General features: G+C 34.9%; 1 protein-coding gene across 15 annotated transcripts in view; it reads left to right on the forward strand.

The window, feature by feature from the left end:
• LOC114327356 (collagen alpha chain CG42342) overlaps positions 1–14,377 on the forward strand; it is a 179,577-nt gene that overhangs the window by 29,242 nt on the left and 135,958 nt on the right. For 11 of the 15 annotated variants that reach the window (XM_050642091.1, XM_050642090.1, XM_050642101.1 and 8 more), the window contains one exon: positions 3,567–3,602. The exons of the other annotated variants lie outside the window; for them this stretch is intronic. In XM_050642091.1, the coding sequence (XP_050498048.1) occupies positions 3,567–3,602 (36 nt within the window). The remainder of the gene's footprint in view (positions 1–3,566; positions 3,603–14,377) is intronic. 15 annotated transcript variants of the gene reach the window in all.

The following is a 14,377-nucleotide window of genomic DNA, read 5'->3' on the forward strand; positions in this document are numbered from 1 at the left end:
TATGTTCAAAAGCATCTACAAATCTTTTCAAAAAACAAAAACGAAGCCCTTTTTGTATATTTTTATAATAATGTATTAACTTCTGCGACGATAACGTAAATGTAGCAATAACTCCGAAATTATAACCTAAGCACTTTAAAAGATAAAAAATAGTTAAAGTTATCTATTATCTATTTAAAATAAGGAAGTTCATTAGATTTCCAGAAAAACGGAAGAAATACTGAGAATCAAACGAACAATCACGGATGATCTAACAACAAAATATCTTATCTGGTTTGGACATATACAAAGAATGAATGAACAACGAATACCAAAGGAAATATTAAACTGCCAACCAGAAGGAAAGGGAAAACGAGGTAGACCGAGAAAAAGTTGGAGCGAAGGAATAAATAAAGAGCTGAGAGAAAGAGAAATGGAAGAGGACCTATAGAACAACTAAACCGGACGAAGTGGCGATTGGAAGTTGGAAACGGCGGAGAACGTTATAAGCCGACATGTAGTAGTAGTAGTATTATTACACTTCAAAATCCCTATTATTTCACTCATTCAAATTTTGAAATTTTGCAAAAAAAGACAATGATTACCCTTGCTACGTTACTAAATAATTGGTCCCAAAAATATGGCCTCAAATTTCAAAATTAATGTTTTAGCATAAAAAAAATTGGATACTTCCATGAAATTCGACATACATTTTTCACTAATAAATTACAGCGGTAATTATGGAAGGGAGACAAACAAATATGTCGGAACTATAGAGGAATATCGTTAATTAATACAACATACAAGATTATATCCATAATACTGTTTAGAAGATTAACTCCATATGCAGAGGAAATAATAGGCGACTACCAAAGCGGATTCAGACCGGGAAGGTCGACTATAGACCAGATCTTCGTCCTACGCCAGGTGTTGGAAAAAAACTGGGAATTCAACCGCGATGTACACCAAATCTTCTTGGACTTCAAACAAGCTTACGATTCTGTTAGCAGAGAAGCATTGTGGGAGACTATGGTAGAAATGGGAGTACCTGGAAAACTGGTACGATTAGCAAAGGTGAGCACGGAGAACGCTTCCGCACGAATCAGAGTTGGCAGCAACACGTCGGAGGAATTCCTCATTGAAACAGGACTTAGACAAGGAGATCCTCTCGCCCCCCTGCTGTTTAACTTCGCACTGGAACATGCAGTAAGGAAAGCTCAGCCACAACTGACAAACGGATTTGCCGCCCAAGGATCAAAAATACTATTAGCCTTTGCGGATGACGTGGACACAATTGCACAATCCACCAGAGATGCAAAAGAAGTTTTCACCCTATTCGAGAACGGAGCCAAGGAAGTTGGTCTTAAGGTCAACGAGAACAAGACCAAGTACATGGTGGTTACGAAGAACCCAAGACCAAGGGTTAGACAAAACGTAACAATTAATGAATACAATTTTGAAGTCGTCAAAGAATTTAAGTACTTGGGAGCGATCATAACATCTGAAAATAACTATGAAAAGGACGTGGCAGCCAGGATTATTGCAGAAAACAGGGCATATTACTCGTTAATGACCCTACTTAAATCAAAAATACTCTCAAGAGCAGCAAAAATAAGAGTATATAAGACAATAATTCGTCCCACAATAACGTACGGAAGCGAAACCTGGACTCTGAATCAGCGGGAAAAAACAAAATTACTGGTACTTGAAAGAAAGATACTGCGGACTATCTATGGGCCTTGCAGAGAAGAGACAACAGGAGAATGGAGAAGAAGACACAATGATGAACTCCAGACAATATACGGAGATGAAAACATAGTACGCTACATTAAATCAAACAGAATACGATGGGCGAGTCACGTACTAAGATCAAGTGACGAAAGACTTCTAAACGCCACATTCTGGGAAAGGCCCGATGGAAAAAGGTCAGTTGGTCGCCCAAGAAAGAGATGGAAGGACGCAGTAGCCAGCGATCTACGCAAAATGGGAGTACAGCAATGGGAAATAGCTGCTCAGGACCGACAACAATGGAGGGAAATAGTAAACGCGGCCAAGACTCACATAGAGTTGTAGAGCCAAATGATGATGATGATGATGATGATGGTAATTATGGAATCTGTTAACTAGTGATGTTGATTATAGTTGCTTTCGAGTATTCGTTACAAATCGTTACTTTTGTATAAAGTAATCATTTACAGTATTCGTTACGTCGATTACTATGATTACTTTTGTATTTGAGTACCGGTAATCATATCGAGAATCTTATTTCTCAGTAGGTAGGTATTTTGTATTCGCGGTGTGCAAGTACTCGGAAGGGATACGCGAAACGATCGTGCGCGAAAGCGGAGAAATATTGCAACTTTCTTAAATAATTCATATTGTCAATTGAAATTGTCAAATTGACGTACATTTCATACCTATTGTCATTTAAGAAGAAACATTATATATTGCTTCACAATATTGATATGATATGCAATTATTATATAAAGGTAAATTTAATTAGTTGTATTGTGCTTGCAGTACTGCATTTTAATAACTAATTTTATTTACTACATACAATTGTTTACGTTTTAATAACATAACCTAAATCTTATTTTTTCTTCTTATTATTTTTTTTGGACTATGGCCTTGACAATTATCCAGTAACCAGGACCATATGATTGGCCAATATAATTAAAAGTGCGAATAAAAGTGCAGAGCGAAGAAACCAGGTGTCGCTTTTCCGAACTTGCACAGTGCCAATAGGTATAGATATAGATCTAGATAAAAATATAGGGTTCTCGCATTCGATCTTTGTTAATGACATGCATTACATATTTTACCTCCATTATACCTCCCTCTGTTTCATCTTCTATCTTCTCCTCGCCCTCACAGTATGAGGCTCTGAGGCTCACACCCTTAAAACCTTCATACCGATAACGATATTCGATAACACTCGTAAAATACCGGTCCCGTCCGTTACTCGCTGGGATACGATTGGTAGAAAGTAATCAAGTATACTGGTTGTAGATACAAAAGTCGTTACTCGCTCTGATACGATTGATACGAAGTAACTAAGTAATGATTGGTACGAAGTAACGAAGTAATCAGAGTAATCAAAGTAACGATTTGCCTCTCTGTATAGTAATCGTTACTTTCGGTATTCGTAAGTAACGAGTAGTTTGTAACGAATAGATACTTTTTCAACATCTCTACTGTTAACCTCTCTTTCGTCACAGTTTTCTAATAATATGTGGGACTGTAATTAGTAATTTTTCTTGATATGTAATCTATAAAAAAGATTGATAATAATGTCATATTCTGGACTTAAACATCCCTTATTGTTGTCCAAAAATTATATCTTTTACAGTGTCAAAATTGAAATATTTTCTTTGAGGTTTTCTCTGACGATAAGGACAGTATATCACATCGTATTTAGAACCTGAAAACAGATTTTCCTCTGAAAACAACCAATTTTCGTTAGACAAAAGCCCGCTGCGACAAATTCCGATTAATTACCCCCCAGCCCCCTGCCCCCAACCATACTAGCGTACTACAAACAGTTCATTAAAAAATATTTATATTGTGATTAAAACGATCTGTTGCAGGGCCAGACCGGGGTACGCGGATTTCCGGGATTTCCGGTGTGTTCCATTTGTTTTTGTTGTAGTGCTGGTGCTGGTGGCATTCTAACCTAACAACCTACAGGGTATATCACACTGGAAACATAGAAACACCGAATTAATTAGATTATGTTTTAGGAATTTACGTTAGTTTTTTAGCAATGTTGACAAGTCACAATAGTTTTCGTGTTTTTTCAGAAATTTTATATATTTGTCGTGCACTGTTGACAAGTTATGATATATTTCTTACATTTTCGGAAATCTTATCTGAAACCAATATCTAAGTAATAATAAAACAAAATTCTAAATACGATTACAAAGTACAAATCTTTAAATGCCAACTGTCACAATTTGAGATCAATCGAACCATTACTTGATATTTAAGTTATCCTGTACTTGCAGAGTCAGTAAAATTAAAACAAAGGTCAGCTAAATTGAAGGTACGTATTTTTATTCCTCAAGAAGCTATCTGTAAGGGTAAAGGAACGTTTGTTCAAAAAAGACACGCTTCAATTCAAGAGGTTATTGTAGGGGAGGAAAGTATGCTAAATTTGCAGTTATTCGAGCGTTATGGGGACCTATTGGGCTGTGAATATTAGGTCCTAAAACCAAAAAAAGTTAAGTTAAGATTTCCAAAAAGTGAGGGACTTTCCATTTTTTAATTTAATTTTACATTTCCAACAATCGTTTTTCCGATTATAGCGCCATCTATCCATAATTCAAAAAAATGTTTCGAAGAAAAGTTACTTATTTTTAAGTAAGGAATCCAAATCTGCAATAAAAAATGGGAGCTCCCATTTAAGATTTTAATGCAAACCCCCACTCCACCTTCATGGGTGGTCGTGTTTGATGTCATTCGATAGATTTTAAAAAAATATTGAGTACGTGTTTTTTAGTTTTTCGATCTGATGTTCATTTCGCGAAATATCCCGGGGTTCGTATTTAAAAATTTAAATTTACCCCCACTTCTCTCCGTAGGGAGTCGTATTTGGTATCATTCCACTGATTTTTGAAAAATATTGAACAAGTATTTTTTAGTTTTTCGATCTGACGTTCATTTCGCGAAATATTCGCTATTTTTTGTTAAACTTTGTGACTCGCCCATTCCCTTACGCCTCGCTCAAATCGTCAGATTTTTTAAATATACACTGTTTTGCATGTACTTAACTTACCTTATCTTAATCTGATTTCGAGTTTTTCTAAGGATAGATTTTTTTATGGACCCCCTCAACGAGTTTCCCTGTATTAAGAGCCAATATATGGTAGAGGTACATTTACAGGGTACAAGGTTTCTCCCCATGTGATAATCTGACGCCTCGAGTAACTGCAAAAATCCCCGCTTGGGCTCCACTACCATTATTCGTTAATTTTGACTCTGATCATGGAAAACTGAGAGTTTATTTAATTAACTTTTATGTGAAGGTAGAAATCCGCAATAATTCTTTATTTACCGACCTTCGTGCAAAAATTGCTTCCCTTCTTTCATATTTCACCTCTTCTTCCATCTGCTTCCATCGATTGCTTGATTGTTTGATATCATCTACCCACCTCTTCTGCGGTCAGTTTATTATAATCTCTATGTCCATTTTTTTGGACTCAGAGTATTGTTCTTAAGCCGCCGAAATAAAACAAGCAAATATATATTTTAACAAATATATACCGGTTTGTTTTTTGCTGTTGTTTGCTCCGGTTTTATGTCTTTCTGTCCGTCCGTCTGTTTGTTCGTGAATACAACTCATTCATCATTAGAAAAGATAGAATGACACATCAAGTACCTATCAATTAAAAGCTTATAACCAGAAGATGGTTTTAAAGATGAGAACTTTGATCTAGGACTTCCGGCTCCAGAGTTGTCATATGAAGTACGTTTTTAAAGTCGCCTAAATAGTAGAAGCGGTATATTATTCGACGCGCCTTAAAAAGATGAAAACAAATACATATATCACTTCTGTTTATTATATATATCATGGATTTCTACGGCTGTCGCCGCCTATCCATACCCAGGCTTCCAATTTTTTCTATCGTATCACATATGTTCATCTAATTGCCTCGAATCCATTGCCTCCTCAATATTGTCCCTACAGCTTCTCCGTGGTCGTCCTCTTTTTCTTCTCTCCGGTGGGACCCACTCTAATATTTTTCTCGGCCAGCGAGTCTCATTCATTATTTTAACGTGACCGAACCATGTCAGCTGTCTCTTTTCAATATCGTCTATTATAGTTTTTTCCACCTTCATATGTTCTCTAATTGTTTCATTTCTTGCATGTTCTAATCTTGAGACCTGACAACTTCTCCTCAAAAAGTCCATTTCTGTACTAAGTAGCTTCTTTTTATTTCTTGCACTTATGTCCCAAACTTTTGCACCGTAGATTGTAGCGCTCTTCATTATACTTTCATATATTCTTCTCTTTGTTTCCTTCCTGATATCTTTGTCCCATAAAATTGAATTGAGGGATCTAGTGATGCTTCTACCTTTATTGATTCTGTGTTGTATTTCATCTTTACTATTTCCTCGTTTGTTAAATATAGCTCCCAAATATTTGCATTGTTTCACATCAACAATATGTCCTTGTTCCAATGGTAGGTTTTCACTGTCTTCGTTTCCCACTAAGAAATATTCTGACTTGTCCATATTTATTACTAATCCTGCCTGTTGGTAATGTTCATTTAGCTTCCGTATCATATATAGTCCGTCCGCTATAACTTTTCCCATGCGGTACGATTCATTTTCAATCAAATTAAGCCAAAACATAAATTAAAACGAACGTCGATGTGTATATACATTTTGTATACTGTATACTATATACTACACACATCGGCGTACGTTTCACTTTATATTTTGACTTAATTTGATTGAAAATGAATCGTACCACATGGGAAAAGTTATAGGGGACGGACTATAGCTTAAGTCATCTTGATCTTGGGCTATGACAACTTGGTCGTCCGCAAAGTATTATGTAAATAGGGAGTCGTCTCCCACTTTCAGTCCCATCGGATTTACTGCTTTTGTCCACCTCTGTAAGGATTGGTCAAGATATATTTTAAAGAGAGTGGGAGATAGGAAACATCCTTGTCGGAGGCCTTTTGAAGTATTAAATGCCTCAGTGAAATTTTTGCCGTTTTTGATTCTGGTGTTAGTGGTCTCATATAACATTGTATGAGTTTTCCATCGATACCGATGTCTTTCATTGACTTCCATAGTTGTATTATGGGGACACTATCGTAGGCTTTTTCTAGATCGATAAGAGCAATGTGGGTTTCCTGATTTCTCTGTATTCTTTTTTCTAATGCTATTTTTAAAGTGAAGAGATTGTCTACCGTTGAACGTCCCGCACGAAAACCAGCTTGCTTCTTCAGCTATAGTTTTTGGGGTTATTTTTAGATCCGTTCTTATTTATGGGAGTAATAATGTGATGTTAGCCATTCATCTGGTACTTTTTCTCCATTTAGACATCTTTCGAAAAGTCTTTTAAGCATATCCCATAGTTTATGTGGTCCATATTTTATTAATTCAGGATTAATTCCTCCTGTCCCGGGTGCTTTCCTGGATTTCATAGTTTTAATAGCTTCTTCCACTTTGCTTTTATCTAGTTCTATTTCGTGTTCTCTCTGTATATCATTTTTTTTTCTTGTATTCTTGTTATGTATTGTGGTCGTATTTCTACTAATAATTCCTTAAAATGTTGTTCCCACTCTGCATCAGATATTATACTCTTAATTGTTTGCCCACCTTTTTGTTATGTTCTGACATTCTTTATCACCTTCCATGCTTCTGAACTCCTAGAACTTCTGTTTAAAAAGGTGTAATCGGAAGTACCACATTACAGTGGCGGCTCGTGACCTCAGTATGCGGGTAGGCTACACATATACTTCGGGTAGGCGACAAAAAATATCCTACAATTTGTAATACATTTTGAGTCGTCTTGCAATACTAAATGTAATCTATGAGCGCAACAATGTTTAAAAATTGCTTTTGGGGCATCTAATTTAATTTTTGATTGTAATCCGTTTAACTTTACACTGGCTATTACACTTGCACCATCGTAAAATTGAGCAATTAATTTTTTTTTGTAATCATATGGCTCAAGCACGTTTGAAATTAAACTATATAGAGCGTCTGCAGATCTATTCTCGCTAACATCAAAAAACCCTAAAAATCTTTTTGTTACCTGACCAACTTTGTTAACAAAACGGATTGTTAAAGTACACTGTGATTTTTCGGTTATATCAGTAGTATCGTCCGCTAGTATAGAAAAAAATTGACTTTCATTAATTTCTGTTGAAATTTCATTTTTTACGTAATCGGCAAGACAATCTATTAAATCATTTTGTATTGTTTTTGACAAACCCGTGAACACCCCTTCTATTTTTTAAAATGATCCTGGATTTCCTGATCGCGTTTAACTACTAAATTAAAAATTTCTTTAAAATTACCCATGTTTGAAGAATTATGGCTCTCATCACGACCGCGAAATGCAAGTTCTTGTTTTGCTAACAGAATTGTAACATCAATTTCTTCAACTTCTTCAATCTTTTTCAACTTCTTCATTAATATATCTTATTAGATAGAGAAATATGTCCAGCTAAAGCACTGCCAATAGTTTGTTTATTTTTTTCTAACCGTTTTAAACCTAAGCAATTGTTTAAATGTTCTTTCGAAGATTCATGTTTTTTTACACTAGCTGATAAATTTTTCAAATCTGAATATCCCTGACTCACCCAAACATTTTGCTTCAAATTTGAGAGCAACAGACAAGGCCAACAGAAAAGTGAATTTTTAAAATAACTTCCGCTTAGCCATTTATGATTTTCATACCATATTGTTTTAAACGATCTCGAAAACGGTCGATTGTCTTTTGTCTTATCTGTGGATAAAATTGTTAAATTTGGTAAAGGCCGGCCCATTGAAATAATTTCTGATCTTTCTTGATTTTGGCGCCTTGAAAAAGGCGTCTCAATCAAACTGCATATTACATCGTTTAAAATATTCATATTCGATGACTAAAGTTTTTCCACCAATAAAACTAACACACCTACGTTTCAACAACGTCAAATATTACTTATTTTATTTATGTATCAAATAATAATTTACTCTTCGAATAAATTGATAAGTTAACAATAAACCTCGCTTTAAATTTTTAATTATCTATATAATCTAATAACACAATTCGTCAGTTTAACTTTAAATTATCCAAATTGTATTGAAACACAATAAAAATATAATAGACGACTGACAAATAACTATTCACAGATTTATTTGTCGTTAGTGAATTATTACTAAATTAATATAAAATTAAAATGCCGTTCAATAGACCGATCTCAAATTTACCTTTTTATTATTCAGTTTTCATAAACAAATTTAAATTGTCCTACCTAGTTTTATTCAATACTTAACCTACTAATAACAGCCAAAATCAAAAAACAATTATTTAAAACAGTTTCACAAGACACAAGAGAAGCAACTGATAAAATTTTGTAGGTCGTAGAATACGGTCGCTAACAGGCCTTTAGTTCGCGTAAACAGAGAGAGATCGCACGTCAATTCGGTACTGGCGTCGTTCTATTTCAGGCTAGGTTTTCAAGTGCCTGACCAACGAAGACAGTTCTACTGATACTACAAGGAGCGTACAATAATTATAACTACGGAGAAAATTTTTTGGATATTTTTAAAAATAATTTGGATAATTTTTGCTATTTTATTGTAGGTATTGTGTCAAAATTTATAAATTACAATTTTGAAATAAGTAATTTATATTAATCATTTATATTATTGTACTACATTTATAGAGGGTAGGCGGCGCCTACCTTGCCTACCCCGACGGGCCGCCCCTGCCACATTATAGTCGCAGAAATAGAACATGTGATATATCATGTCATTTCAGGTTAAAAAGTTATGACCGGAAGTTCGACATAAATGACTCTTCTCTTCTTGTAGTACCGTCTCCTATCGGAGGTTGGCTACCATTACAGCAGTCTTAACTTTGATCGCAGCAGCTCTGAACAATTGTATTGAACTGCACCTATACCACTACCTTAAATTTCGCAACCACGAAACATTTCTCTTTCCCGAGATTTTCCCTTGGATTATGAGCTTTAGCAGGGAGTACTTTTCCCCTCTCATTATGTAGCCTAGATATTCCAGTTTTCTGGTTTGTATGGTTTTTATGACTTCGCATTACTTACCCATCTTCAGCAAAACATCTTGATTTGTTACTCTCTCTGCCCCTGGTATTTTTCACATTCTCTTGTAGCATCACATCTTGAATGCCTCAATGTTTTTGATGTTTATCTTTTTTAGTATCTAAGCTTCCATGCCGTACATCAGAAGGGAGAAAACATAGCACCTTAACTATCTCGTTCTTAATTTCAGATTTATGTCCCGGCAGCATAGGAACTTTTCCATTTTGATAAATGATTGTCTCGCTATTTTTATTCGCCTCTTAATATCTCTTTTTTGGTCATTAGTATCAGCACAGAATAACTAACCATACAGAAGCGAAACTCAGGCCCAAAATGGTAACATAATTTTCATGCTCATGTGTCAATGTAACTGGTATAACCTCACTTTTAGACTGACAGTGACAGTTGTTTTTAGTTAAATTTTATATTTATATATGTTTTATTTTATAGTTTATTTATATTTTATAGTTAAATTTTATATTTCAAAATTAATTAATAACTACTTGTCAAAATATCACATCATTTGAATTGGTCTATTCCTTAGGACATCAAGTTCCATTCTGTAACTAGGGCTCAAGGTCAAATATTTCGGTTCCCACACAATCAATGGAAACGACAGTCAGTTTCGCTTCTGTATGGTTAGTTATTCTGTGGTATCAGTAAACCAAACCCCTAAATATTTGTGGGAGGTAACTCTTTCAACTTGCTTATTATTTATGGTTAAATTCACATTGGTGTATAGCTTCTTTGTTACAATCATAAATTTAGTCTTTTTGATGTTCAGTTTTAGACCATATTTGTTGGTATGAGTGTTTATGTTTTCCAGCAAATACTGTAAATTTCTTAGGTTATCTGTTACTATCAGCGTGACATCAGCGTATCGTATGTTGTTAATTAATTCTCCGTTAATGTTCATACCAATGTTTTGCTGTAAGAGCGCTTCCTGACATATTTTTTCGCTATATATATTGAATAGTAGTGGAGAAAGCACACAACCCTGACGCACACCTCGACGAATCTCAATTTCTTCGGTTAACTCATTATCAACCTTGACTTTGCTGTTTGCCCCCAGTACAACCTGGATATATGATGTTAATGTCGCGACTGTCGATGTTTTTACTTTTTAGGATTTCATACAGTTTTTTGTGTCTGACTGTATCGAAGACCTTCTCAAAATCTATGTAACTTCTGTGTAAAATCTATGTAAATCTGAATCCAAACTGTGTGGCACTTATGTACTCTTCTAATTTATAAAATATTCTTTTGTAAATTATTTTTAAAAATACTTTCTTCTTCTTCTTCAGGTGCTATCTCCGCTACGGAGGTTGGCAATCATCATAGCTATTTTAATTTTTGAGGCAGTAGCTCTAAATAGTTGTTTTGAGCTACATCCAAACCATTCTCTCAGGTTCTTCAGCCATGAAATTCGTCTTCTTCCGATGCTTCGTTTGCCATCTATCTTTCCTTGCATTATGAGTCGTAGGATGCCATACTTCTCGCCCCGCATCACATGTCCGAGATACTGTAGCTTTCTTTCTTTAATTGTAAGTTCAACTTCCTTCTTTTTACCTATTCCTCTCAGTATTTCATTGTTCGTAACTTTATCTACCCTGGAAACCCTCATAATTCTTCCATAGGTCCACATTTCAAAGGCGTTAAGTCGTCTTATTGTCTCTACATTTAACGTCCATGATTCACGTCCATGATAACACTACATAATATAGTACACTGTAGACGTAACATTTTGTTAGGAGTACTTTAAGAGCTAATGTTAAATCTTTGCTACATAGGACCCTTTTCATTTTTATAAAATTAGAACGTGTTTTTCGATTCTGACTTTTATTTCTTATATTTTCTCTTATAAGTGTTCCTAGGTAAGTGTACTTTTTTACTCTTTCGATCTGCTGGCCCTCTACTATCAAGATTTCGTTAGTATTATGGTTGTTTTTACTAATTTTCATAAACTTCGTCTTTTTGATATTGAGAGAGAGTCCGTGAGAGAGAGAGAGAGTGAAAATACTTTCAATGTGTATAAATTACTAAAAATTAGTGAAATCGTATATTAATTGACGCAAAGTTATACGAAGAGTTCAAGTATTGACTTCGAGTTCTACATCTGGTCACGTTGGCTTAAAATCTAGGACTAACTAAGTCCAATATCATTTTAAATTTATTTACTTTGCATTTTTGTATTTTCCTAAAAAATATATTCATGTGATATACCCTGTACATATTATTAACAGTTAAATAATAAGCTCCAGTGGGGTATTATTATGTAAACAGATGCAGAAATAGAATTTAGAGTGTTGGCGTGGGGAATTAATTCGGAATCCTATATTAAATTTTCCTGGAAAGCTTTAATAACTGAAACTTGTATGTTTTGGTGCAGACTATTGCGAATAAACATTTAATTAATTATTGTAGCATTCGTTCCAATTAGCAAATAATGCTCAGATTTAATTACTTTGTTAAAATGAATAATATTATATACCTATGTACTTTTAAAGTCTCCTGTTGTGTACTGTTGACCTGGATCTTGTGTTGGATATGGAAAATACTGCTTTGATGCAATTAAAATCTATGAAGTATAATATATTAAGGTTCTATATCCAGAGGTATATAAAGTATTTCAGATATAACAGAACTATATGAAAACCTACATAGAAGTATAGTACCCTCGGAGATCGGTGAGAAAATTTACATCCAAAATAACAAAATTCACTGTGTGAATGTTGATAGTAACATATCCCTTTTAAGATAAACCGAACTGTAATTTAGTCCAGACAAATTCATACATTTTTTTGCCAACAAAAATGAGATTTTTCAAACAAATAATGTTTCAAATATGATGTGCAAAAATAATTTTGAATTGGGTTCTGCTAATGAGCTTGCTTTTTTTGTCACTAAAGTAGAAAATACTTTAAATTTATTATTTATAATCATTATCGTCCAGTTCTCGTCTTATTATTTTCGCTGTATTAATATCCGTCCACTAATTTACAATGATTAATGCGATGTTAAAACAACTTATCGTTAGCGGCCTCTGGAGTGTCTTATGACTCCTCTACACATCAGCAGACGTGTCCGCGGACGGCATCTGCGTATGCATCCGCAGATGTGTAGATGGGGTAATTTGATCGTCTGTTGTTTACCTCGGACCTCTCTACGACGCATTAGTTTTCGCAGTGAATTCAAAGTAAATATTGCGTCACCCGAGAATTAACACAGACTGCCGGATGCATCTGCGGATGCATCTGCCGATGTATCATCACGCGCTGACCACACATCTGTAGGTACACATCTGTAAATCGTTTAGTCTGTGTTAATTCTCGGGTGACGCAATATCTACTTTGAATTCACTGCGAAAACTAATGCGTCGTAGAGGTCCGAGGTAAACAACAGACGATCAAATTACCCCATCTACACATCTGCGGATGCATTCGCAGATGCCGTCCGCGGACACGACTGCCGATGTGTAGAGGAGGCATTAGACATATCTAATTTCGATATAGAAAGTTCTTTCATTTCTCTTGCGAAGATATAGTATCCGGCAAATTTTAATTAATTTTTGATCTGTTTGCCCTCCGTGCAGTGAGCGTTTAATGTTATTTATTAGTTGCAAAATTTTTTAAATTACGTTCTTGGCATACAAATGTTATCTACATTTTGCTGGGATATCTTCCTGTTTTGACGTAATGCCCCTGATGATGCTAAGTTAGCGAAAGTATACTTGGGCAAGATTTGATTATACTATATGCTCGAAATCTGCCTTTCATGTAGTTTTCATGTAGTTTTGAAGCACACTCCTTTATTTGAGTGTCACTCAATTTTGGAAAAACACAGAAGACCAAATAGTGAGTTCATTGACCCGTACACTGTCAACCGACTACTCAGCTCAGTAATTAGAGTATAGTAGAGAATATTCAGAGTATTGTAGGTCGCAGGCCCTCTACTCGTAATAAGCAAAATTACCTTTTTGGAATTTTAAAACTCCAAAAGTGAATTTAGAAGCTGAACTGCAGTTTGAAGTTCAATCTCTTCTCTCTGCAATGATTTACTGACAGCGCTGATGCGTTCTAAAATTGTTACCCAAAACTCATTCATTATGAATGTTCCTTTGTTTGACATTTCTTTCAACAAATACTTAGCCTCATGAACGGTTTCAGCTTGCTAATTAGTGTCTTCAGCAAGAATATGAAGAGCAGATTTGAAAGCGTTTTAACCTTTAGGCAAAGGTTTTATGGCATGTGCTGCTTGTTCTTATAAGGACTAGATCGTGGTGAATGAGATCGCTTAGTGGAGTTTCGTTTAAGCATTTGATGATAATTTCCCAACGGTGGGTAGAGGATGAAAAAAAGTTGTACACAGACTGAACAAATCCAAAATACGATATTCTATTTGTTTTCGAAAAACCATATATTGTATAAAAAATGCCTTCAAAATTTCTTTTTGACGCTGAAACACTTCCATTAAGGTTTTTACATTCTGAAGACCTTTCCCAATCCAAAATGTCCTTACTTCTTTAGTTACTGTATTTCGTAATCCTATGCCGTTTTCCGAATTTAGGACCCAATTTATCTTTAACTTAAATTTTTAACTTAGTTTCGGTTTCTGGT

This window comes from Diabrotica virgifera, chromosome 1 (genome assembly GCF_917563875.1).
Source record: "Diabrotica virgifera virgifera chromosome 1, PGI_DIABVI_V3a".
NCBI lineage: Eukaryota > Metazoa > Arthropoda > Insecta > Coleoptera > Chrysomelidae > Diabrotica > Diabrotica virgifera.